Here is a 22196-nt window from a genome sequence, read left to right on the forward strand (position 1 = left end):
CACCTATAGGGGAAGTGACGCGCCTGCGCTGTCCCCGCTCTCTGCCCTTTGTCTCTTCCTCTGGTCGAATCTGGTACCTACACCTTTAAGGTGCTTAGCCAAGACTGAAGAATTCGAGGGCAGAGTCCTTAGAGCTCACGCTTGAAGCTCGCTCAGATTGATCCAGTCCAGCAAACTCCACATAAATAATTGGTCTTTCCTGCGGCTCCGCCCCGTGAAGCAACGAATTCACCTGTGATTGGTCAGGGGCTTTGTAGGCGGGCTCCGAGCTGAGCGCAGGGTTCTCCAGTGCAATCTGAACTGCAGCGTGGTGGGCGACATGTCGGAGGAGGGCGGGGAGAAGCTTGAGAACACGGGGAGAGAGCGCACTAATGCTGCCGGCCCTTTCAGCTTCAGCCCGGAACCCACGCTTGAGGACATGTAAGCAATCCTTGCCCAATCTGGGCTGGGGAAATCGCCCCCTTTCTCCCTTTGTTGGAGAGGATACCTTCACGTGGTCAGAAAGAAGGCTAGCAGCTCTGCTCGAGTCTCAGCTGCTGGCTGACCTGGGGAGAGCCTTCTAATTCATCTGCAAAATGGGATTAGCAGTGCACATCTGAGGCAGGGAAAATTGGAGAGGCCCGATGACTAATATTAGAACCAGCCCCGGGGAAGTACCGGGTCAGATGCTGCTACTACCTCCGCCCTCCCGGAGTGGGATGTAGGACGTAGGCAAAGGCAGTGAGAGGTGGGAGGCATTATTTCTTGCAGGAAACGAAGGAAGGCTTCTTACGGGAAGTGCCCGTGGACCTGCAAGATCCCTGTAAGATCATGGAATTTAGATATGCAGAGATAGGGATTTACCAGGTGGAGGAAACTGCAGAATCAGCAGCAGGAGATGGAATAATGGAAATCTATTGTTAGATTTCCATAGAGTTTAGGCTCTGTGTAAGGGTGTGCCTATTTAATAGTCCCATAGAGAAGACAGGACTTGTTTAAGGCCATCTAAGGAGTTAGTTGCAGAATGTCCTCTGATACCCATGCCCCCTTTACATATCACTGAGGTATCCGCCTGTGCTTCTTCCCCTATCCCCTAACCCTGGGCTTCCATGCCTTTCTCCTATTCCAGCCGCTGCCTCCATGCTAAGTTTGCTGCTGAAAGAGACTGGGACCAGTTCCACCGGCCTCGGAACCTCCTCCTGGCCTTGGTGGGGGAAGTGGGGGAGCTGGCAGAGCTCTTGTAAGTAGATGAGAGGCTTCCTGGAAGGGTCTGTGGGAGAGGGGAGGGAGGATTTATTTGATCATCAAATATCCATGGATTCAATTTTCCTTCCTCACTGCCAGGCTCTGTTCCTGGTACTGGGGATACAGAGATGACTCACCTTTCCTGCCCTCTAGGGGCACCCAGTCTCCTGGTAGAGAAAGGTGTGAAAACTGCAAGGCAGATCCAGGTCTTAGAAGGGGTAATGGTAACCTTCTTTTGCCTCTGCCTCCAGGGTGGAAAAGAAGGTATTTTATAGAAGACCTGCCTATGGCATTCCAGGCAGGGGAACTATATCCGCAGAGGTAGTGAGATGGGAAAGGGCAGGTTAAATTCAGAGAGAACCTGAGATTCCTTCAGTGTAAGCTTCTCCAAGAAGAGCAAGGAGTTTGTATCTGTTTTATTCTCTGGTATGTTCCAAGTGCCTGGCACACAATTGACATTCAGTAGATATCTACTGAATGAGCGATAGGGTTGTGGAGGAGAGGGGTGGGATATGAACCCAGAATGATAAAATTGGAGTTAGTAAGCAATAGAGTTTGGACAGAAGACCTGACCAGATCTGAGGGGTAGAAAAAGCACAGTGTCTGCAGGGTGGATTGAATCACCAAAAGAATTAAGGCAGGGAGACCGTGAGGAGGCTAGTATAGATCAGGCAAAAGGTGGTGAAGCCTAAGCCAGGGAAGTCACTGTGGGGATGGAGAAATGAAGGCCAAAGAAATGTGTGTGGGTGCAAGCCATTTATTCATTACAGATTTGTGAGCATCAGGTATGTGCTCGGTCTTCTAGACTGACGAGGTATGGCCTTCAACGAGATAGACATGGTTCCTACCTTCGCAGTGCAAGGAAACTGATAATAAATAAGCAAACTAATTTTAAAGATCAAGAATTGTGATAAATTCTATGAGGAAGATAACAAGGTGATGAGAAAGAAGATAAAAGGAGAAGGCTTTTCTGAGTAGGTAAAATCTGAGCTGAGACCTGAATAATAGGAAGGAGGCAGCTGAGGAAAAGGTCTGGGGGAAGTAGTGGGGAGAACATTCAAGGCAAAGGGAGCAGTAAGTGCAAAGGCCCCATGATGGTTTGGCCTGTTTGCAAGACAGAAAAGGCCAGAGTGACTTTTAGATGGGGAATTAGGGAGAACAGTGGATAATGACATTAGGAAGAGGTAGGAGTCAGCTCATGCAGAACCTGGAGGGCATGGTTGAAAGTTAAGATTTTATTCCAAACACAGCCAGAGGAGTTTTAGCAGGGAAGGGACAAAATGTAATTTGTGCTTTTGAAAGATGGTACTGGGCAAGAGTTAGCAGGCTTCCACAGTGGTCCAGGTCTGAGATTTAGCCTGGGATGGCAGTGGCTAGGGCTGGAGAGAAGTAGAATTGGGTCTTGACAAATGAAATGATGTCTTGGCCACTGTGTGGCTCAGGAAAGGACACAAAGGTCTGGGAAAATCATCTGTTGGAGTCTCTTCCCTACCCTGACCCTACTCAGGGTCCAAATGCGTTGAGTTGTCCTTGGAGGAAGTTCCTAGGTGGTGGGAGTTCATTGCTGCAAGAACTGGGGTGCTGTGAAGGGCTTGTCCTAACATCTGTGTGTGTGCCTATCTGTGTGTTCTGTCCCCCAGTCAGTGGAAGCCCGATGAGGAGCCTGGCCCCCAGGCCTGGCCCCCCAAGGAACGGGCAGCTCTTCAGGAGGAGCTTAGTGATGTCCTCATCTACCTGGTTGCATTAGCAGCCCGCTGCCATGTGGATCTGCCCCAAGCAGTGCTTGCTAAGATGGACACCAACCAGCGACGCTACCCAGCACATCTGTCTCGTGGCTCTGCCCGCAAGTATACAAACCTGCTCCATGAGGCCACCTCTGAAGACCAGGCTGTAGGGACTGCAGACCTTGCCTGTGAGTCCTCAGGCCCGACCTCAACATAGAAATATGGTGCTTGGTCCTCCAACTCAGCATGGCATCTGAGGAGCAAAGGATGGCCTGGCCACAGAACTTTATTTTAGTCCTTTCCTAACAGATCATTGGCCTGGGGACCCCATTTCCTGAGGTACGCGGTTCAAGAACCTTTGGAAGACAGCCTTTTGGTATTTTTCTCTCAATAAAAGTTTTGTTTAGCAACTTCTGGATTCTTCCTGGGGTGGCCAGGGAGGCTCTGTCTCAGCAGGTGCTGGAGAAGAGCACCAGAGTTGCCTCTGGGCCCAACTCTCTTGTTTGTCTATTGTATGTCCCACCTGCAGGGCAGAGATCTCATTTCTAGTAGGTTCCCTTTCGATCTCAGGCAAGTTTCTTTCCCCTTCAGGGCCTCTAACAGATTGGAGGCTGTACATAGTGTTAAGTCCAGATTTTAGAGCCAGGCTACCTGGATTCAAATACCATCTTTGATACTTAAGAGCTAGCTGATGTTCATCAAATGACTTCACCTTTCTGCACCTTGGCTTCCTCATCTAAAATGAAAATAATGGCATCTACATGATAGGGTTGTAAGGTGTGAGATTTTCAAAGTACAGTGCTTAGGACAGTGCCTGGCACATAGTAGGTACTTTATAAGTTTGCAATTATTACCTGTTTTTTCAACTCAAAACTTTCAGATGCCCAAAGCAGGAAATGTCAACAGTTAAGGCAGGACTGAGCCTTAGGACCCCAGCACAAACTGGGGTCAGGTCTCTGACGTGGAGCAGAACAGGGCTTCCACTCTTCTTGGGCTTGGGCCCCTTGCTTTCTCCCCTGCCCTCCCAAGGCCAATTTCTCATTACACCTCTAAAGACTGTTGGGTGCGAATGACTTACCCCGTTGTGTGACCTCAGGCACATCACTTCCTTTTCTGAGGTACCTGTGGCCTGCCTCCCTCATAGGGTGGGGTAACAGTAAAAAAGACCTTTAAATTACTTTTGCTGCCTCTCTGAGCATGTTTCCACATCAGTAAAATAAGGCATTCCCCTTTACTAGCCTCATTCCTCTTAGTGACCTTACTCCCTCTTAACCAGTGATCTTACTTCTCAGGCAAAATAATCCAGATTGGAACTGCTTTGGCTTTGTTCTCAAACCCACACTGCTTCTCTCTACCACTGATAGCTAGAGCCTTATCCTTACTGGTCTGATTTCATTCCCTCTCCTTGATCAACGATCTCTCCCTTCTATATAATCAACCTCTCTTCCTTTCCATTAGCCCTCCCACCAGCACATAAAACATAATTGAGTCTCCCTATAGACAAAACCAACAAATGTTCTCCTGCTACTTCCCTCATGGTTTTCACAGCCAAACCTCTCAAAAAGTGTTGTCTACACCCATCTACTCTTCTTCCTTATTCTCCCATTTAGACCCTAACCCACTCAGTGCTGGCTTCACCCCTACCACTCCACTAAAACTGCTCTCACCACTTTCCCCAAACTCCTACGAACACAATGGACACCAGAGCAGTATCTGACTGAGCTGACCAATCCGTCTGAAACACTTTCCTTTATATTTCCCAGACAAGACACTGCTGGTTTTCTTGAGCTCTGGCTGTTTTTTCAGATTCTTCTTGAGTACCTTCTTCCGGACATGGTATCATGCTCTCCAGACCTGATATCCCAAGCTTTCACTTCCAATCACCTCCCTGACCCTTCCACATTAATCTCACACTCAGCATGCCCAGATTGGGGTGTAAAAATTGCATGCAACTTCAGCTGTACTACTACTCATCCTGTGCCATCTCAGTGACACTACCTGCAGCTATCCAAGAAATGAAGTCTGCCCCATCTCTCCCTCATCCCGAGGTCCACTCTAACCCCTTAATATGTCTGATCCATTCCTCCCTTCTTATCCCTCAAAGCTTCTTTACTGCCTTGGATCCTTTCCCATGGCTTCTAAGGTCCCTAGTGATCTTATCTCCTGCCACCCTCCTTGATTTTTGTCCTTACTTTCCACACCAGGGGATGTCTGCAAGCTCTATCAAGTCACGTGCGATTTCAGGGTCTCTAAACTTTCCCTAACCCCATCTCTCTTAGCTTTGAAGACCAGGTTAAACTTAATCACCTCAAGAAGAACCTCTCTAAACTCCCAAGATTTCATTAAAGATCTAACCAACAACTTCCCCCATCATAGCTCCAATGACAATGGACTGTTTACTTGTTTGCTTTGCCATTCACTGGCTGCCAGTGCCTACTTACTCATCTGCAGAAATGGGAATAAGATTCACCTAAGTTTGGGCTATTGAGGATGAAAATGAACTAATGGCAGTAATAAACCACTTAAAGCCTTCAGCATAGTGCTATAGTTTGTACCCTTGCTTGTCTCTTCACTACACAGCTCCATGACGTTCGTGGCTGCTCAAGAAAGCTCTGCAGAATACAGTGCCTGTTTGATCACAAACGTGCTATATTTATGGACTCTTCCAGATCTGTGGTTATGAGGACATAACCAAAGGCCGAATGTGGGATGACCTCACACACAAACCCAGTTCTAGTAATGCTTTTGGGCTTATAGCCCCACCTGTCTCCACGACAATTCACTGAAGTCACCTAAACCTGTGGAAAACCCCAACTTTCCTCCTCTCCCCACTCACCTCATTCACAGGCACGGGTGGGGTGAGGATATAATATTTTATTCACTAACACGAGCAGAGGGTTTGTAGTGAGGGCAAAGTGGGCACGGTATCCAGGGACCCTGGTAGGAGATCTGTCATGTTTCCCGGGTCCAGGGCAGCCAGGCCTGCAATCCCACTCCAGGGAGGCGAGGGTGGGGAGGAGTCGTCCGGATTAATGCAGCACCCTAGCGAGCCCTGCCCCATGTGGATGCTAGCACCCCACGGCAAGAACCGCGGCTCAGCTACCCTCGCACTCTGGGCAGCGTTCGGTGGCAGTGGTGGCCGTGGCACCAGAAGGTAGCTTGAAGTCCCGGCCACAGCCAGCGCAAATATAGAGACGGCGCCGCATGTGCGCGCGACGGTGGCGGATGAAGTGTGAACTGAGGCGGAAACGCCGGCCACATTCGGCGCACGGGTAGGGCCGCTCGCCCGTGTGCGTGCGCGCATGCTCCGCCAGGTTGGAGCGGTGACCGAAGCGGCGGCCGCATACGGCGCAGCGGTGCGGTTTCTCGCCCGTGTGCACGCGCCGGTGCTTGGCCAGCGCCGAGCTCTGCGCGAAGCGCGTGCCGCAGTCGGCGCATGCGTACGGCCGCTCGCCCGTGTGCGTGCGCCGGTGGCGCGCCAGGCACGAACTGCCGCCGAAGGCGCGTCCGCAGTCCGGGCACGCGTACGGCTTCTCGCCCGTGTGCACGCGCAGGTGCTGTGCGTAGTTGGAGCTTTGCGCGAATCGGCGGCCGCAGTGCGCGCATGCGTACGGCTTCTCGCCAGTGTGGCGCCGCCGGTGCTGCCGCAGGTTCGAGGCGGCCGAGAAGCGCTTGTCACACTCGGGGCACTCGTAGGGCCGCTCGCCGGTGTGCGTGCGGCCGTGTTTGGTCAGCGCCGACTTCTGCGAGAAGCGCCGGCCGCACTCGGTGCACGCAAAGGGCCGCTCACCCGTGTGCGTGCGCGCGTGCTTGGCCAGCGTGGAGCGGCGCGCAAAGGCGCGTCCGCAGTCCGGGCACGTGTGTGGGCGCGCCGGGTCTGCAGGCGGCGCTGGCGGCTCGCTCGGTACCTGCGGGGAAAGGGGGGAACAGGTCAGCCCTGACCCATAGGCCCGGGAGCCGGAGACCTGGGTCTCCGCAAGCTGCAACCTCTCAGTTCCCCATGTGTAAAACAGGAAAAGGGTACCTGCCTCATAGGCCGGCCGTGCGCATTAAATGAGATATTGCATTAACGCACATATCACAATGCCCAGTGTCATTCTATTCTTTATTAATTCAACAAATATTTATTAAAGGCGTACAGTGTGCCAGACTCTGCTCTAGGCACTAGGTATTCAGCATTAAATTTTTTAAATTTCAGTTTTCAGGAAGAATGGATAAGGAGTGCTGGGATCAAGGGGATCCTGCAAATTCAAATAAGGTTAAGAAACCTAACATGTTACATGAGCAAAGACCTAAAGGTGAGAAAGCCAGCTACAAACAGCAAGACCCGTTAAATTCCAGGAATGGCAAGAAAAAGGGCCAAGGGCAGAATGCATGAGGGGGAGAGTAAATGAAGGGGTGATCCTGAAGGGGATCTCTTAGCTTAGGGCCTTGTAATATAAAAAGCATGGGAACCATTAGAGGAGATGTTAGATGGTTTTGAGCAGCTAAGTGACCAGACTCATTTTAAAAGACTCCATCAGGTTGCTAAGTTGGAAGAGGGGAAAGGGCAAAAGCAGGAGCCCCGGGAGGAGGCTACTGTACTGCAGTACTGACAAGAGAAGACTAGATCAGACCAAGTGACAGGTGGAAAGTAAAGGTGGTGAGAAGTGGTCTGCTTCTGGATATACTTTGCCATTTGAGACAACAGATTTAATAAATGTTAGACATAACGTGGAAAGAAAGAGAGGAGTCAAAATTATTCCCAAGTATTCTGAGTTTAGCAACTGCAAAGGTATTACCATCTGCAAAGATGAAGATGGTGGGAAGAGCAAGTTTGGTAAGTGAGATCTGTTTCAGATCACATCTCCAATCCTCCTTGACACTTCTGGAGCTCAGGAGAGAGGCCTAATCTGGAGATGTTAATTGGTAAACTGTCAGCCTATAGATGGTTTTTAAAGCCTTGAGCCTGGTCAAGATTACCCAGGGAATGGGCAGAGAGAGCCTGGGGCAGCATGATGAGAAGCAGCAGATAAGAGAGGATAGTGTCTTAGAAGCTAGGCCAGGACCAAGTCCACGCTCTTTAATAAATTTTTAAGATCAAGCACTTATCATTTATTAAACCGAAGAAGATGACAAGGGTAAAACCCAAATACTATTCTGAGGCCTGAACTGAAAATGAGCTGGTTTCATGAGGTCTAGGCTTCCAAAAATAAAATCAGAAAAATAAATGCTTTGTAAGAAATGAGTGAAGGGAAAATTTTGTATTAACAGTATTAACATTGTATCAACATTTTGTACTAAAGGTAGAATGAAGAGGCATATTGAGGGCACATTGCTCTCTTCTTAGAAAAGGCTCATCCCAACAAAAGTGATGTTGAGTATCTACTGTGGGCCAAGCAATTAGGTATATTAATTCATAACCAAATGAAATACCTGGCACATATTAAGAGGAAGACAGTGTTTGCTTCTCCCCATATTCATCTCCACAAAATAGTTATCACAGTCTTATTTTATAGATAAGGAAACAGGTTAAGAGAGGGTAGGTGACAGCTAGCAAGCAGTAAGGCCTTTACTTTCTTAAATTGCAAGGAAGGCGACTTCAAGGCCTTGGAGATGCTTTGTAAAAAGACAGTAACTTTTTGGTAACCAGCTCAGAAACTGGAACACAAGGCAGTTTGGGAAATTAGTGACCAGTCAAGGGAACACTGGTTTAAACAGTATATATAATGATAATAGTGATACCAATATTACAGTGTATAGCTTTGACAATGCTATTTTATGTACATTATTGTATTAAATCTTCCTGTCACTCCCCTGAAAATCAAGACTCAGATTAAATTCACGTAGCCAGTGAGAATCAGGATCCTTCGCCAACAGGCTACACTGCTTTTCTGCACTTGCACAGCCAAGATGTGACAGAGGCTGGATTCCAAGTCTCTGGCACTCTCCAAGAGGGATTCAAGGTTAAAATACATCTTGATACTTTAAATCAAGAAACTCCTCATAGTCAGTTTGGCACAGTCTGAATTCAAGGTCACAATTTCCAGTCATGCCCTGCTTTTGATATCTATTGGGTTTATTTCAACATGTTGGCCATTGTGCAGAGAACTTTTCTTATTATATCTACATTTTTCTAGCCCTTTTTTCTTTGGTGCCATTTTTTAAGATGACTTTGACCAACTTGAAGATTTCCTTATGCTGAGTTCACTGACTTATGAAAAAGAAATTCTTCACATAAGTACTCTTGGCATCTCCAGCTCCAGGAGGAGGGGCTTTGGGTGCCCCAGGAAAAATCTTGGTAAGAGGGGCCAGGTCTAGCTCATTAAGACCCTAGGCAAGTCACTACCTTCCTGGCCTGAGTGAACCAAGGAAGGTGAGGTAGGCTAGGTAAGATAAAAAATTTCCCAACTTAAGGTATGTACATCACAGATACAAGAGGATTCTAAGTGTTACAGAGGCACACTTTTATCTCATAATCATTATGTATTTATTTTCACGAATATTAGAAAAACAATGGATCACACGAAACCCACAATTTCATCAATATTATTGTTTGGATGAAGGTAGATTTATTTAACGAAACAATGTGAATCTATCTGAAGAGCATTAAATAAATGCACAGCTGGTGAGTGATATAAATGTAACTGAAGCTTGATAAATACCAGACTAGGTAGTCATCCAAGGCCCTTACATGTCTTAAATTCTACGATTAGATTTAAAAATTAGAATGGTATTTGCACTATAACAAGAGGGTACTATAGAAATACTATATAGAATAGTAATGTGATAATCCAAGTATTTGAAGTTAGTGATTTTGTCTTCCTGCTTAAGTGGTTTTTTTTCCTTTAACCAGGGCAAACTTCCCAGTTTCCTCCTCAGCCATTACTTTTCTAATTTATAATAATAGTTACTATTTATTGAGCACTCACTATGTTCCCGGGGCTGTGCTAAGTGCTTTTCATCCTCATTTTAAATTCTCACAACCCTTTAGGTTAGGTATCATTAGCTCCATTTTATAAATAAGGAAATAAGACTCAGAAGGAAAGTGACTACTCAAGGCCTTACAGCTAATCAATGGTAGAACCAAGGTCTAAATGGAAAGTCTGTCATTGTCCGAAACACCTGTTCTCTTAGCCATGATGCAATTCCATCTCACTGACGAGTATGAGGTCACCTACACAGCTTATCTCCCTCCCTTGAACTCTTTTCTTTTGGGTACAAAGGGTAAAATACAATCCCTATCCTCTAGCTCCTTGCTACAGGAAGTGTGGTCCACAAATCAGCAACATCAGCATCACTGGAAACTTGTTAGCATCTCAAGTCCCACTCCAGACCTACTGAAACAAAATGTTCACTTTAACAAGATCCCCAGGTGATCTGTATGCATGTTAAAAATTAAGAAACTTGATCCAGAAGAGAGAAGAGCAACACCTGGAGAAAGCAGGTGGGAAAGGTGAAGAGGGTTTTACAGGCTGAAAGACCACATGGGCAAAGTCTTAGAGGTGAGTAAGGGTCAGGTGTGTTTGAAGCTGGGGCATGAGATGGGTGTTGGGTAGTTAGAGATGAAGCCAGGACATGAGGTCAGATGGTGAAGAGCTTTGAATGCCAGGCTTAGGACCTGAGATTTTATCCTGAGGAAAAAAGAAAATCACTCAAAGGTTTAAACAGAGATAGGATTGGATGTGCATAGAGCCCTCTGAGAAAATCATTCTATTCATTAAAGAGATTGTATTTTGATAGACAGTGAGAGAATGCTTCAGTCTCTGAGTGCAGCATAATTAAGGCTTATTCTAGACAATGACTGGCCTTAGACTGGTGGTAGCTATGATTCGCAGAATATCAGCACTGGAAGGTGTTGAGATCACCATTTCATAGAAGCTGAGACTCAGGCCACACAGCAAGTTAATGAGCTATCTTGTGGGCACAGTACTGTTTATGGAACATATATGTGTAATCCTCATTTCCACCCTCCTCCTTCAAATCTAGTCACTCAGATGATACTCAGACTGGCTTTCAAGAATCTTACTTTCATTATCTCATTTTACAGATGAGAAAGCCAAGGCAAAAGTAGTAAATGGTAGAGTTAGGATTTGATCCAATGCTTTTAGTAGCTACAAACCATTTAGAGTCTAGCCCTACATACCTTTCATGACCAGCTATGCCCATCCTTCACCTTCCCATCCTTAGCTCCAGCCAGTCCAATCAAAGTTCTCAAATATCCCCTTCTTTCCATCTTTTCTCCACTGCTGCCACTACCTTAGAGGAGGCTAGCAGCCTTACATAGCCTGGTCGTTCCACAACAGCCAATGACTCTTCTAAAGAGAAAATCCAATGTCCTTCCTCTGATTTGAGGCTTCTGATGGCACCACATAACCTCACATAGTATGTCCCAATTCCCACGCTGGCTTTCAGCACCTTTAACTCTCTGACCCTACCTACCCTCTGGCCTCATCTCCTCTGAGCCTTTGCTTTTGCTGTTTCTTTTCCTCCTCCATTTGCCAAATCCCCACTAAGCCTTCTCCATGAAGCCTTCCCCACTGCCTTGAGTCGTTTGCCCTCAATCCTCTGTTTAGGCCCCCGTGTTGGTTTCCTCATTCACTCTCAGCCCCAGGGTTCAGCCCAGAAAGGCCTTTGATTAAAATGAGTTAAAAATCTCCAGAAGGATGACCTAGACCAATGTCCTGAACTTTAGGGGGAAGAATGAATAATAGCAGCAAATATTTACACAGTGTTTATTATATGCCATACAGTTCTAACTCTTTACATGTATCAACTCATTTAATCCTCACAACCCCAAAAAATAGGTGCTGTTAGGCTTTCCCTTTTACAAATGTGAAAACTGAAGCACAAAGAGGTTCAGAAACTTGCCCAAGGTCACACAGCTGGTATGCGTTGGAGGTGGAAGTCCACCCTAAGTTCTGGAGTCTGAGTTCTTTACTTATAGGCCAAAGTGGGAGATCAAGGCCAGATCCACAGGGCAGACTAAGCTAGGAGGATGGGCCAAGGAGGCCTAAAAAAATCAGAACTAGTTATTTCAACTGGAAGAAGAGGCCGAAGCAGCCAGCCCCCTCCCCCTAGGGCCCACCACACCCACTAGGGGGCAGCAGAACTTTCTTTCCCTGAGAACTGGCCCCTGTGCAGGAAGAAATCAGAGCCTGGGCCCAGAAACATGGCAGAGTCAGCTGGACTCAGGGCTGCACTGGCTGGAGGTGGGAGTCCCGCAGGGTTCTGGAAAGTAGAACTATGCCTGGTGGCAGTTAGGGTCTCAGATGGGGAATCTAACTCATTCTGATCTTCTTAAAACTCCTCTCTTTAAATCTTCATCACCCTCAGGATAAAGCCCAAGTGCCCTACCTGGCCTGCCAACCACCCTACTCTCATCCATGCTACAGCATGACTGACCCACCTGCCCTCACTTCTCCCAGTGCCCATTCACTCCCTCTGAGCCATTCCTTCTGCATGGAGTAGTCACCCACATCACCCCTCACTCTCACTGGTCTCAGAAAAGCCATCCCTTTACTAACTTTGAGACCTTGGGCCAGTCATCAAATTGTACAGTTTCCTGGACCTGTTTCCTCACCCATAAAATGGAAAAAACTACTACTTACCTTATAGAATTGAGGTGCTTAAAACAGTGTCTGGAGAATAGTAAATGCTACCAAGAGTCAGCTGTTACTGTTGTGGTTGCCCAATCTGACCCCTCCCCCAGCTCTAAGTCTGCATTAAGTTCCTAGCTCTGGGCTTCCACCCTGCCCCCCATCAAATAGGACTGTTGCTGTATGCTTACTTGGCAGTGTAACACTGCTAGACATCAAGCTTCATGGGGAACCAAGAATACCATTTATTCTTTAGCTCCCAGCACAAAGCCTGGCACAGTAGGCATGACATTTATTTGATGGCAGCCTGGGAGGTGGGGCAGAAGGATGGGTGGCTAATTCGTGATTCTGGGTCTGAGATTCAGGAAAAAGTAGGGGCAGGATCCCTGGCTTCTGCCTGGACCTGCACCAGGTTACGGGCAACGGGCCCCAGGGTGTGGGACACGTACCTCCTTGTTGTCCATGGGGATCTTGAGTTTCACCACCTCATACTTCTCCTCACCCTCATCCTCCTCACTCTTCACCAGCAGCACCATCTCCTCTTGCATCTCCTCCTCCTCCTCCTCCTCTGTCTGCTGTTCGCCAGGCATCTTGGTGTCCTGGGGCGGGCAGCTGGGTCAGAAGCTCAGGACCCGCCCCCCTCCGTGGCCTTGGCCCAGGCAAGGCAGCGCAGCCGTGACTTCTCTCGCCCTGCCCTGGCCTCTGGGTCTAACCCGCTCCCCTCCACCCCAGCTCGGCCCTAGGCCCCAGCGCTGCTCCGAGACCAGCTCTGAAGACACTCGTTCACCCCACTCATCCCGGCATTCAAGGCCCTGATCTGTTCGAATCGCCAGTCCCAGCGAGTCGATACCCTCCCCGCGCTGAGTCACTCCCCGGCGCCTGGGTCGGCGGCCGGGAGATCCAGGGCACGGACTGGAGTTGGGATGCGGGCGGAGACCCTGGGGGGTGCGAACTCACCAGCTGCAGATTCCGCGCTGGCGCAAACCCAGGCCCGGGAGCCGGGCGGTCCCGCACTCTGCGAGGCCGCGGCTCGGGGGAGGGGCGGGGCCTCTGGGACGCCCATTCATTGGTCAGGACACATATGATAACCCCGCCCCCTAGGGGAGGTGTCCAGAGGACCCAGGCGTCCGGCCCAAACTACCCCGGGAGGGTGGAGAGGGCAAAGCGGTCGTCTTCTGTTGTCCCCCAACTCCCAGGACCCCAGGCCGCCCCACCTCGACTTTCAAGGTCCTCACGGTCTGGTTGTGACCTACCTTCAAGGCTCGTCTCCTGTGGCGGGCTTGGAGGTCTCTGCTAAGGCCAAGCGTGCGCTCCCGCCCAGGCCTGGGCCTCTCGCTGGCGCCCCGCCTGGAAGGCGGACCCTGTTGCCTCCTCACCTCTTCCCTTCCCTCTTTTTCCTTCTTTCCTGTCTTTTTTACTTCTTTCATGGCGTCGCCTCTCTGGTCTCTTGGTCTCTGAAATATCTTGCGCCTTGAAAACACATTTCCCAAATCAACAGCCCTCCAAGCTACCGCTGCTTGTGTAGTGTGCCTACTATGCGCCAGCGTTATGCTAAGCGTTTTACACACCTGATCTCTTTTAAAATTAAATTTATTAGGGTAACACTGGTTAATAACATTACATAAATCTCAGGTGTACAACTTTATAGTATAACATCTATATACTTTATTGTGTGCTCACCACCCAAAGTCTAGTCTCCAAGGATAACGGTGTATTTGACTCCCTTTCCCCCTTTTCCCCTCCGCGGGCCTTCCCCCTGGTAACCAACCACCATCTGTTGTCTATAAGTTAGTTGATCTCTTTTGATCTACATAAAGGTTGGTCCATTTTACAGATGAGTTAATTGAAGTTCAGGGAGGTAAAGTGATTTGCCTAAGTTACACAGTAAGGGTCATTGTCATAGCATCCCTAACAACCAGTAGCCTAGGTGGAAAATTGGTAGCCTACAGGCCAAATCCACAGAAGTACCTTGTTTGACCCTCGGTGTTTTTACATCTATAAAATAGATTAAAAAAAAAAAAACGATTCTTTACAAATTTTAATTTCAAGTACTTAAAAATTGGGATGTTTCCCACTTTAAAAGATATCTAAGTTTCCCAGTTTATGAATGAGGCAACTAAGAATCAGAAATGATGAAAGAAAAGAGAAATAACAGTAAGTGCTTACAACCTCTACATTGTCTCTTTACAACAGCTCTGCAGGTATCAATAGTATTATCTCCCTTTGACAAACGATGGAACTAAAGCTTATCAAGCTTAAGTAATTTGCTCAAAGTCACATAGCTGGTAAGTAGATTCCAAAGCTCATGTTCTTTCTGTTGCACCAAATTATCTCTCAGAAATAAGGTTCCATGAGGAAATTGGTAGTAGAGCCAGGACTCAAACCTGAGCCTCAGCCTGCAGAGCCCAGGGCATAATTTGGATGTTGGGTTTGTATCTGGTCAAATTTTTGCTCTTACCCAGAGCTGAAATAAGGGAGCAAATGCCTGGATACTCACAGTTGAGATCCCCAAAGCCACTTTGATTGTGTTCATTCTCTCATCAAGTATTTATTGAGCCCTATTAAATGCCCCATTTTAGGTATTGGAGATGTAGTAGTTAACAAAACAGACAAAAATTTTGACTACTACGGATCTTCTAAGGGTGTAAAAAATTTAAACAAGTAAATAAATATACAAGATAATTTCAGATAATGATAGGTGCAAGAAGGAAATGGGGCAAGATGATCCAATAGGGAGTGGTATGGTTTGGGGGCTTCTTTAATGTGGGCAGGCAAGAGATCTCTGAGGAAATAATATTTGAAATGCCTTGAATGATGAGAAAATGTTAGCCATTAGAAACTCTGGAGGAAGAGTGTTCTATACAGATCTAGAGGCCTCAAGGTGGGAATAAGCTTATCATGTTCGAGAAACAGAAAGAAGGCTGTGTGACTGGAGCCAAGTGAGTTAGCAAGAGGAAATGTAGTATGGGAGATGGAGGAGAGGTAAGTAGGGACCAGATTATGGCTGGAACCCCAATTCAAAAGGCAAGGCCTGCTTGCCCTGATTCAGAGTCAGTGAAGAGACAGCTGGGAGTAAAGAAAGATCATACTGGAAGGGGCTTCTGCAGTGGGAGGACTTTGGAACAGATGCTTGCAAAAAGTGAACAAGGACTCCATCCATTTTCTACAAACATGTACAAGTACCTACCTAGACTTGGAGCTAGTTCCTGTTCTTTAGAATCTCATAGTCTAGTAAAGATTGTGATTTAAAAATACATATATAGGGAAAGGTGTTTTGGCAAGAGAATAGTGGAGTAAGTGAACAACTCCCTTAAAACGAGTGGATATTGGACACAGGCCTCACTGAGGAGATAAGAGGTTAAAGAGTGGGAGTGGGAGTGTGCCAGATTAACAAAATTTGTAGGATTGTAAACTCTTGTGAAGAGCACATCGTGGTCCAAGGATACTGTTCACAAAGTATTTAGTGAGGCCTATTGTGTGCCACGCTTCTTTTAGGACTGGGAGATAGAAAGTTGAATTTAGAGAAATCTTTATCTTACTCTTTACATTGCATTTCACTATTTGCCTTTGGCCCCACCAGAACTTCGGTTCTGGAATCCCCAAGGACTTGGTACAGACTCTTCACTCTGCCTAGATCTCCCATATGAGCCCGCATCTCTTCCTATCCTAGCTTATTTCGAGTCACCCTTTGCCACTTCTTTGGAGAGGCCTTTGGATCATGTAGGATATTCTCCTGCATGTATGCTTCCTTTCCTTATCACAGTTGAAATTATTTGTTCGATGTCTATATTTTGCATAGAAACTGATGGCAGAAACTTTGTCTTATTCATCCTTTTATCCCCAGTAACCGGCACACAGTGTAGGTAGTGCTGGTCAGTGACTAATTATCTTCTCAAAGAAGATAATTAGTGTTTTAAGTGTTTGATGTGTTAAGTGCTCAGATCAAGGGGATTCTAACCCAGGCTGGAGTACCAGGGAAGGCTTTTGATTGAAGAGGTTAAAGAGTGTGTGTGTAGCAGGGGAGCATTCTGAGTAAAGGAAACAACATTTAAAGCACAGGACTGAACCCACATGAATGGAAGGCTTGAATGCCAACTAAGGAGTTCTATTTTACAGAGAAGACATGCAGAGATACTGCAGAGGTTTTAATTGGGAACTGACATGGTCAGATGTAATCTTACAAATTCACTAGACAGACTACGAGGCCAATCTGGCAAAGAGGGAGACAAGGGAAACAAGGGAGGATCTTCAGAAAGTGGATGCGTGTGTGTACACTTGAGGCCCAAAGTCTCCAAGAATCTCAGGCTTGAAAGCAAAACTCTGTTTCAAGTGGGTTTAACAACTTGGCAGGAGGTGGGAGGACCAGGAGGAACTGTAACAAGCTTTCATTGATTTCTAGGCAGGCCCAGCAGATGGTTAAGATCTCGGGATAGCATCTATCCAGAGAGCATTCCCCCAGACAGGTTAGCTGAGACACCCAATCCCTCAAAGTTGCAAATCAGTTTTATACTTTATTTCTTCAGTGGGTCAACTGCTCTAATCTTCTTGTCCCTGGCCAGTCAGGTTAGCTCCTCTTACCCCTTTCTCCCCATCAGCACCCTCCTTGGAAAAAGCTAGAAATTGAGATTCCACTAGCTTTTGGGGGTGGGGTTATAAAGAGGTATCCCCTTTGCCCTCTCTTGCACTGTGCAAATGACCTGTTTCTCAACAAGTAAAAAAGGGTCTTAGGGAAGGAGTTTCCTCAGGAGGCAGAGCATCAGTGTTGGGCCTTCTGTGCCTGTACCAGAGCTACACTTCTCCCTGTCGCCATAGCCACAGCACTCACTGAACTCCCCCACCCTGTGGCATCGCACGATTTTCCCTTTTAAGTCACACTGGATGGTGTGCCATAGATGGCACCTGTGTGCATCAAGACCTCAGGTCTGGGGATCAGTTGACAGACCAGGCGAGAAAGGGGCTGACTATGCCAACTTCTCTGACAGGTTCAGAGGGCAAGGGCCCCACACAAGTTTACACACTATTTGGGGTTTTTGCCTGTCGTGACCCTTTGACAACTTTTTCACCCCTGACCACACGCACACACACGTACGCACGCACGCGCGCGCACACACACACACAAGTCCAAGCCTCAGACAAATAGCAGTTTATTGGCAAGGAGACACATGGTGATGTGGCTGTCGGGCCCTGGTGCTCCCCTGGCCTCTCCTCACGACAGTCCTGCCCTTTTCCCAGCCACTTTTTTCTCTGATGTCCACCAGAAAGACCTGGGCTTGGCATCTAGAGCAGAGGAATGCCCCTGCTCTCTGGTCCATCCTGCCAGTGTCCAGGTGTCAGGGTGGGGTGGGGTACTCCAGGGAAGATAGGTCTGAGCTCTGTCCAAGAGTGCCCTTCCTGGCTAAGACCGTGTCCAGTGGCCTGAGGCTGAGTACTGCCTGCCATAGAGCAAGACTCTCATCAGAATGATGATCAAGATGCCCCTCACTCTGTCATCCCAAATTCTAAAAGTCTGTTGCAGCTCATAAGGTCAAACAAACTCTGGTTCAGGGTGCTGGTCTCCCAGGGACAAGGTTGGGAAGGATCAATTCTTTACAGGTTAAGAGGCAGCAGGGATTTAGGGTTCTTTGAGTCCTCAGGCTAAGGCCAGTTTATTAATTCAACAAGTATTTATTCAGTGCCTACTGTGTACTAGGCAGTATTCTAGAAGCTGGGAGTATAGATCACACTGGCAAGGTCCTGACTAAGCCCAGCTGGGACAGTTTCCTGAGCTTCAAGGTCATTGTCTCCAATCACTATTCACTCCTTTCTCTCATTTCCTCCCCTCTTTTCCCTCCCACCAACTCCCAGGCCCTTTCTTCTCTGCTTAAGCAACAGATATCACCCCTTTGGTCTCCCGGCCCTCCACCCTCCCTGGACCCCATCATTCCAGTCCTGTTCGTGGTTCCTCCTTGAGTGGCCTTGCCATACCATCACCTGTCCCGAAGGGCCTCAAGACCAGGTGCCCACGCTGGTGCTTGATACGGGCAGAACTGTCACCAAAACCCTTGCCACACTCTGCACATTTGTATGGCTTCTCCCCAGTGTGTGTGCGCCTATGTTTAATCAGATCTGAGCTCCGGGGGAACTCTTTCCCACAGAAGCCACATACATGGGGCTGGCTGGGCCCAGAAGGCTGGGCCCGGACTCGGGGTCGAGGAGACATGGGTGCTGGGCCAGGGGGGTTATGTGGCCTCAGGAGAGTGGATGGTGGTTGTGGCCGCACCCGTTCACCACGGTGGGTGCGGAGGTGCTTGACTCGGGCTGAGCTATCAGCAAAACCCTTGCCACATTCAGGGCAGAGGTAAGGTTTCTCCCCCGTGTGCACACGATGGTGTTTCACCAGGTCCGAGCTTCGGCGGAAGCCCTTGCCACACTCAGGGCACTTGTGGGGCTTGTCACCAGCTAGTGGGGGTGGTGGCTCCCCAGCCTGTGGGCCCCCTGGCTCTGGTTCCAAGCCAGGCAGGCCAAAAGGCCCATCACCTGAGTGTGAAGGGCTTCGAGGCGTCAGCGGGGGGCTGGTGCCAAGAAGGAGGGGGGGCTTGAGCTGGGGGGTGGGCTGGGGATCAAGGGAGCCAAGGGGTAGCCTGGGAAGCTGAAGTCTTGGGGCTCCATGTGAGTGAGGCGGTGACGGAGAAGGGTGGAGCTGAGGCTGAAGGTGCGGTCACATTCTGGGCAGGCGTGAGGCCTCTCGCCACTGTGCGTGCGGAGATGCTTGACCCTGGCAGAGCTGTCGGCGAAGCCCTTGCCACACTCAGGGCAGAGGTAGGGCTTCTCTCCTGTGTGTACTCGTAGGTGCTTTACCAGGTCTGAGCCCCGGGCAAATTCCTTTCCACACACATCACAGCCAAAAGGTTTGGGCCCCAAGTGACTGCGCTGGTGGCTCAGAAGGCTGCAGCTAAGCACAAATCTTTTGCCACAATCGGTACAGATATATGGCTTGTCCTGGGCCTTGGGTCCCTGTGTGGCTGCAGTGGCTGCTCGAGATGGCTGCCTCCGGGGCACCATGGGCCGGGGGGCCTGCTCTCCACGATGTGTCCGCTGGTGCTTTATGCGGGCAGAACTGTCACCAAAGCCCTTGCCACAGATGCCACACTTGTAGGGCTTCTCACCTGTGTGTGTCCGCTGGTGTTTCACCAGGTCAGAACTCTGCCGGAAGCTCTTGCCACATTCACCACAGATAGTGGGGCGCTCACCAGCAGGGATCCTGGACCGAGGAATCTTTGGGGGACCCTGGGCTGGTGGTCGGGCTCTGTAGGGCTTTTCACCACTATGAGTTCGCTGGTGTTTGATACGAGCAGAGCTATCCCCAAAACCCTTGCCACAGACCCCACACTTGTAGGGTTTCTCCCCTGTGTGGGTCCGCTGGTGTTTCACCAGATCCGACATCTGCCGAAAGCTCTTGCCACACTCACCACACACAGCGGCCCGATCACTAGCTTGGCCCCAGCGTGGTTCTCCCAGGAGCCGGGGGCCTCCGTCCTGAGCCTGAGATTTCCCTGGTCCCTCTCTCTGGACCCACAAGTCATCCCAGGTATGGATGCCTTCAGGTTTGAGAGTGGTGTTTCCTACTTCATGACCTCGGACCAAATCTTCCTCTTCCTTGAACCCCAAGTCATCCTCCTGTGAGATATGTTCAAATTCATGCATCTGAGACATCTCCACATTCTCACTCCCTAGACCTGGAGAAAGAAAAGGGAGTTGTAGACCTGCTCTTTGACTCAGCCCCTATCTTCCATTGCAACCTCCCCACCTCTCCAGAAAGGCTTCCTTGACAATCTGTGGTTACAAGGATCTCTCTTCTCTGAACTTCTGAAGCACTTATTGTCTGTGCCTCTCAATAATAATAATTACTTCCTTTTACCATACCCTTAATATGTGCCAATCACTGAACTAAGCATTTCTGAACCCTTGCAAACAATCCTGAGGTAATACTCTTACTACTCCTTTTGGAGAGTCAGATAATTTAAGTCACTTGCTCAAGGTTTTAAAGGTTAGAAAGTAGCAAAGCCAGGTTTCTAACTCAGGTCTGTCTGATCCCCAAGCCTGTGTTAACCATTACATTATATTGTCTCTATTTGAGAAATCTAGCATTTGCTACTTCGATTATATCTTTTTATATCAACCCGTTCTGTAATTTGTTCAGTCACTTGAGAGCCCTCAGATACACACCTGTATCTGAAGATACTTGGGGTCGGTAGGAGAGATAAGGTAAAGCACAAATAATTATACTTCTGAGCTCAGAATAATTACGCTGGGGAGAGAGGGAGAGAGAGATAAGGACAGGCTTTCACAGTGAGAAGAATAAACCATGTAGAGCAATGGAGGATAAAAACAGAAAGGGATGTTGGGACTAGGGTCTGGATTGAACACTAGGCTAAGGCTCTTAATTAGTAGACAGTAGAGGTTTTAGAGAAGGGAGACCTGATTAGATCTGGACTTAGATCAATGTGGTTGCAGAGTACATCATTGGAGAGAAAAGGGCAGAGGGGAGGCTGTTGCAATTGCTGGATGAGGCAGAATGAGGCCTAAAGTAGGGCATAGGCAGTGAGGCTGGTGATGTCTGTTGGGGAGGAGAGTCCTAGAGATGATAACCCTCCCGGCCTGGCACAGAGTAGGTGCACTGAAACACTGACTCGCTCTTGGTTTTTGCTCCCCTTCCCCTCTCTCCCTGGAAGCACAGTTCAAGTCCAATTTCTCTGGGTCTTGGCCAGGCAGAGCCCAGCATCGGGGTCCCCACCCAGCCATTACCTGCCCACGGCGGCGCATTGCCGCAGACCTCACCTGTGCGGGCGCCTCTCAGCTGCTCCCTTTCCTCCTGGCCACGGAGGTCTGGGCCCCAGGGCTCTACCGCGCGCTCCATCGCCAGCAAGCCGCCTTGAGCAAGGGGACAGACACACAATCACACGGTAACACAGCCGGCCGGCGCGGGCACCGTGCAGCGTCCGGGTCCGAGGTGCGGGGCGCGGCTCCCGGTGAACCCCACAGGCGCCACGGGCCACCCTTGCACCTGCTGTTCCTTCAGGCAAGGAAGCCGCCCCTCACCTTCCCCCTTCTCCAGCTCCGCCACCCCAGTGCTCTCCGGAGCTCCTAGGCAGGGCTCGGGTGACCCAGCCGCGGAAGGCTCTGGGATGCAGGTTTCGCGTTCAACGGGGAGGGGGCTCGGCCCCAGGCGTCCCGGGGGCCGCCGCCGTGGGCGGGGACGGGAAGCGGAAGAGCGGGGCCGCACGGAGCCGCTCTAGGACCTTGGAGGAGCTGCACGCCTGTTGGGGCCGCCGGGTCGATCCGAGCTCGGTGGCCGGCAAGCGGCCGCGTGCCGCGGAGAGGGCTACTCTAAGCCGAAGACGGTGGCCCGAACTCGGTGGTATTAACCGTATGCCTCCTGGGTTGGAGCTGGGTGATGAGGGCCGAAGACCCCTTCTAATTGTGGCTGTGTCCAGCCACCTGCGCCGACCGGCGGGGTTGGCTGATAGCGCCAACCACCCGGGCCAGGAGAGACAAAGAGATCCGAAGACAGACCCAGGGAAAGGGGTGGGGGGAAAGACCCAGGCAGACAAAGGGCGGCAGAGAGCGGCGGAGACCCCAGACGGGGCGGGGCGGGGCGCCGAGACGCAGGAAAAAAGGGGCAGGTCCGGCA

The 22196-nt window shown here is 49.3% G+C and overlaps 3 protein-coding genes across 4 annotated transcripts; 1 reads left to right on the forward strand and 2 right to left on the reverse strand.

Annotated features, from left to right (window-relative positions):
- Positions 1-248: 248 nt before the first annotated feature.
- Positions 249-3358, forward strand: DCTPP1 (dCTP pyrophosphatase 1). Its single transcript, XM_039884524.1, has 3 exons — positions 249-420; positions 1109-1219; positions 2865-3358. Exons 1-3 carry the CDS (start codon positions 320-322, stop codon positions 3163-3165), a joined length of 513 nt encoding a protein of 170 aa, XP_039740458.1. The 5' UTR covers positions 249-319; the 3' UTR covers positions 3166-3358.
- A 2444-nt stretch (positions 3359-5802) lies between these two features.
- Positions 5803-13968, reverse strand: ZNF771 (zinc finger protein 771). Of its 2 annotated transcripts, none has more exons than XM_039884519.1 (3): positions 13780-13968; positions 12976-13125; positions 5803-6856 (listed from the first exon to the last, which is right to left on the reverse strand). In XM_039884519.1, exons 1-3 carry the CDS (start codon positions 13951-13953, stop codon positions 6044-6046), a joined length of 1137 nt encoding a protein of 378 aa, XP_039740453.1. In that variant the 5' UTR covers positions 13954-13968; the 3' UTR covers positions 5803-6043. The 2 variants fall into 2 exon arrangements, with proteins under 2 accessions (XP_039740453.1, XP_039740454.1); XM_039884520.1 differs by lacking the exon at positions 13780-13968 and adding an exon at positions 13484-13618.
- Positions 13969-17653: 3685 nt separating this feature from the next.
- ZNF48 (zinc finger protein 48) lies at positions 17654-22147 on the reverse strand. The gene is given in 3 exon segments (XM_039884518.1): positions 17654-19100; positions 19103-20241; positions 21344-22147. Coding segments are annotated over 3 exon segments (1875 nt in total). The 5' UTR covers positions 21423-22147; the 3' UTR covers positions 17654-18443.
- Between the last annotated feature and the right edge of the window lie 49 nt (positions 22148-22196).

This window comes from Pteropus medius, unplaced genomic scaffold (assembly GCF_902729225.1).
Source record: "Pteropus medius unplaced genomic scaffold, Ma_sr-lr_union100, whole genome shotgun sequence".
In the NCBI taxonomy this organism is placed as follows: Eukaryota; Metazoa; Chordata; class Mammalia; order Chiroptera; family Pteropodidae; genus Pteropus; species Pteropus medius.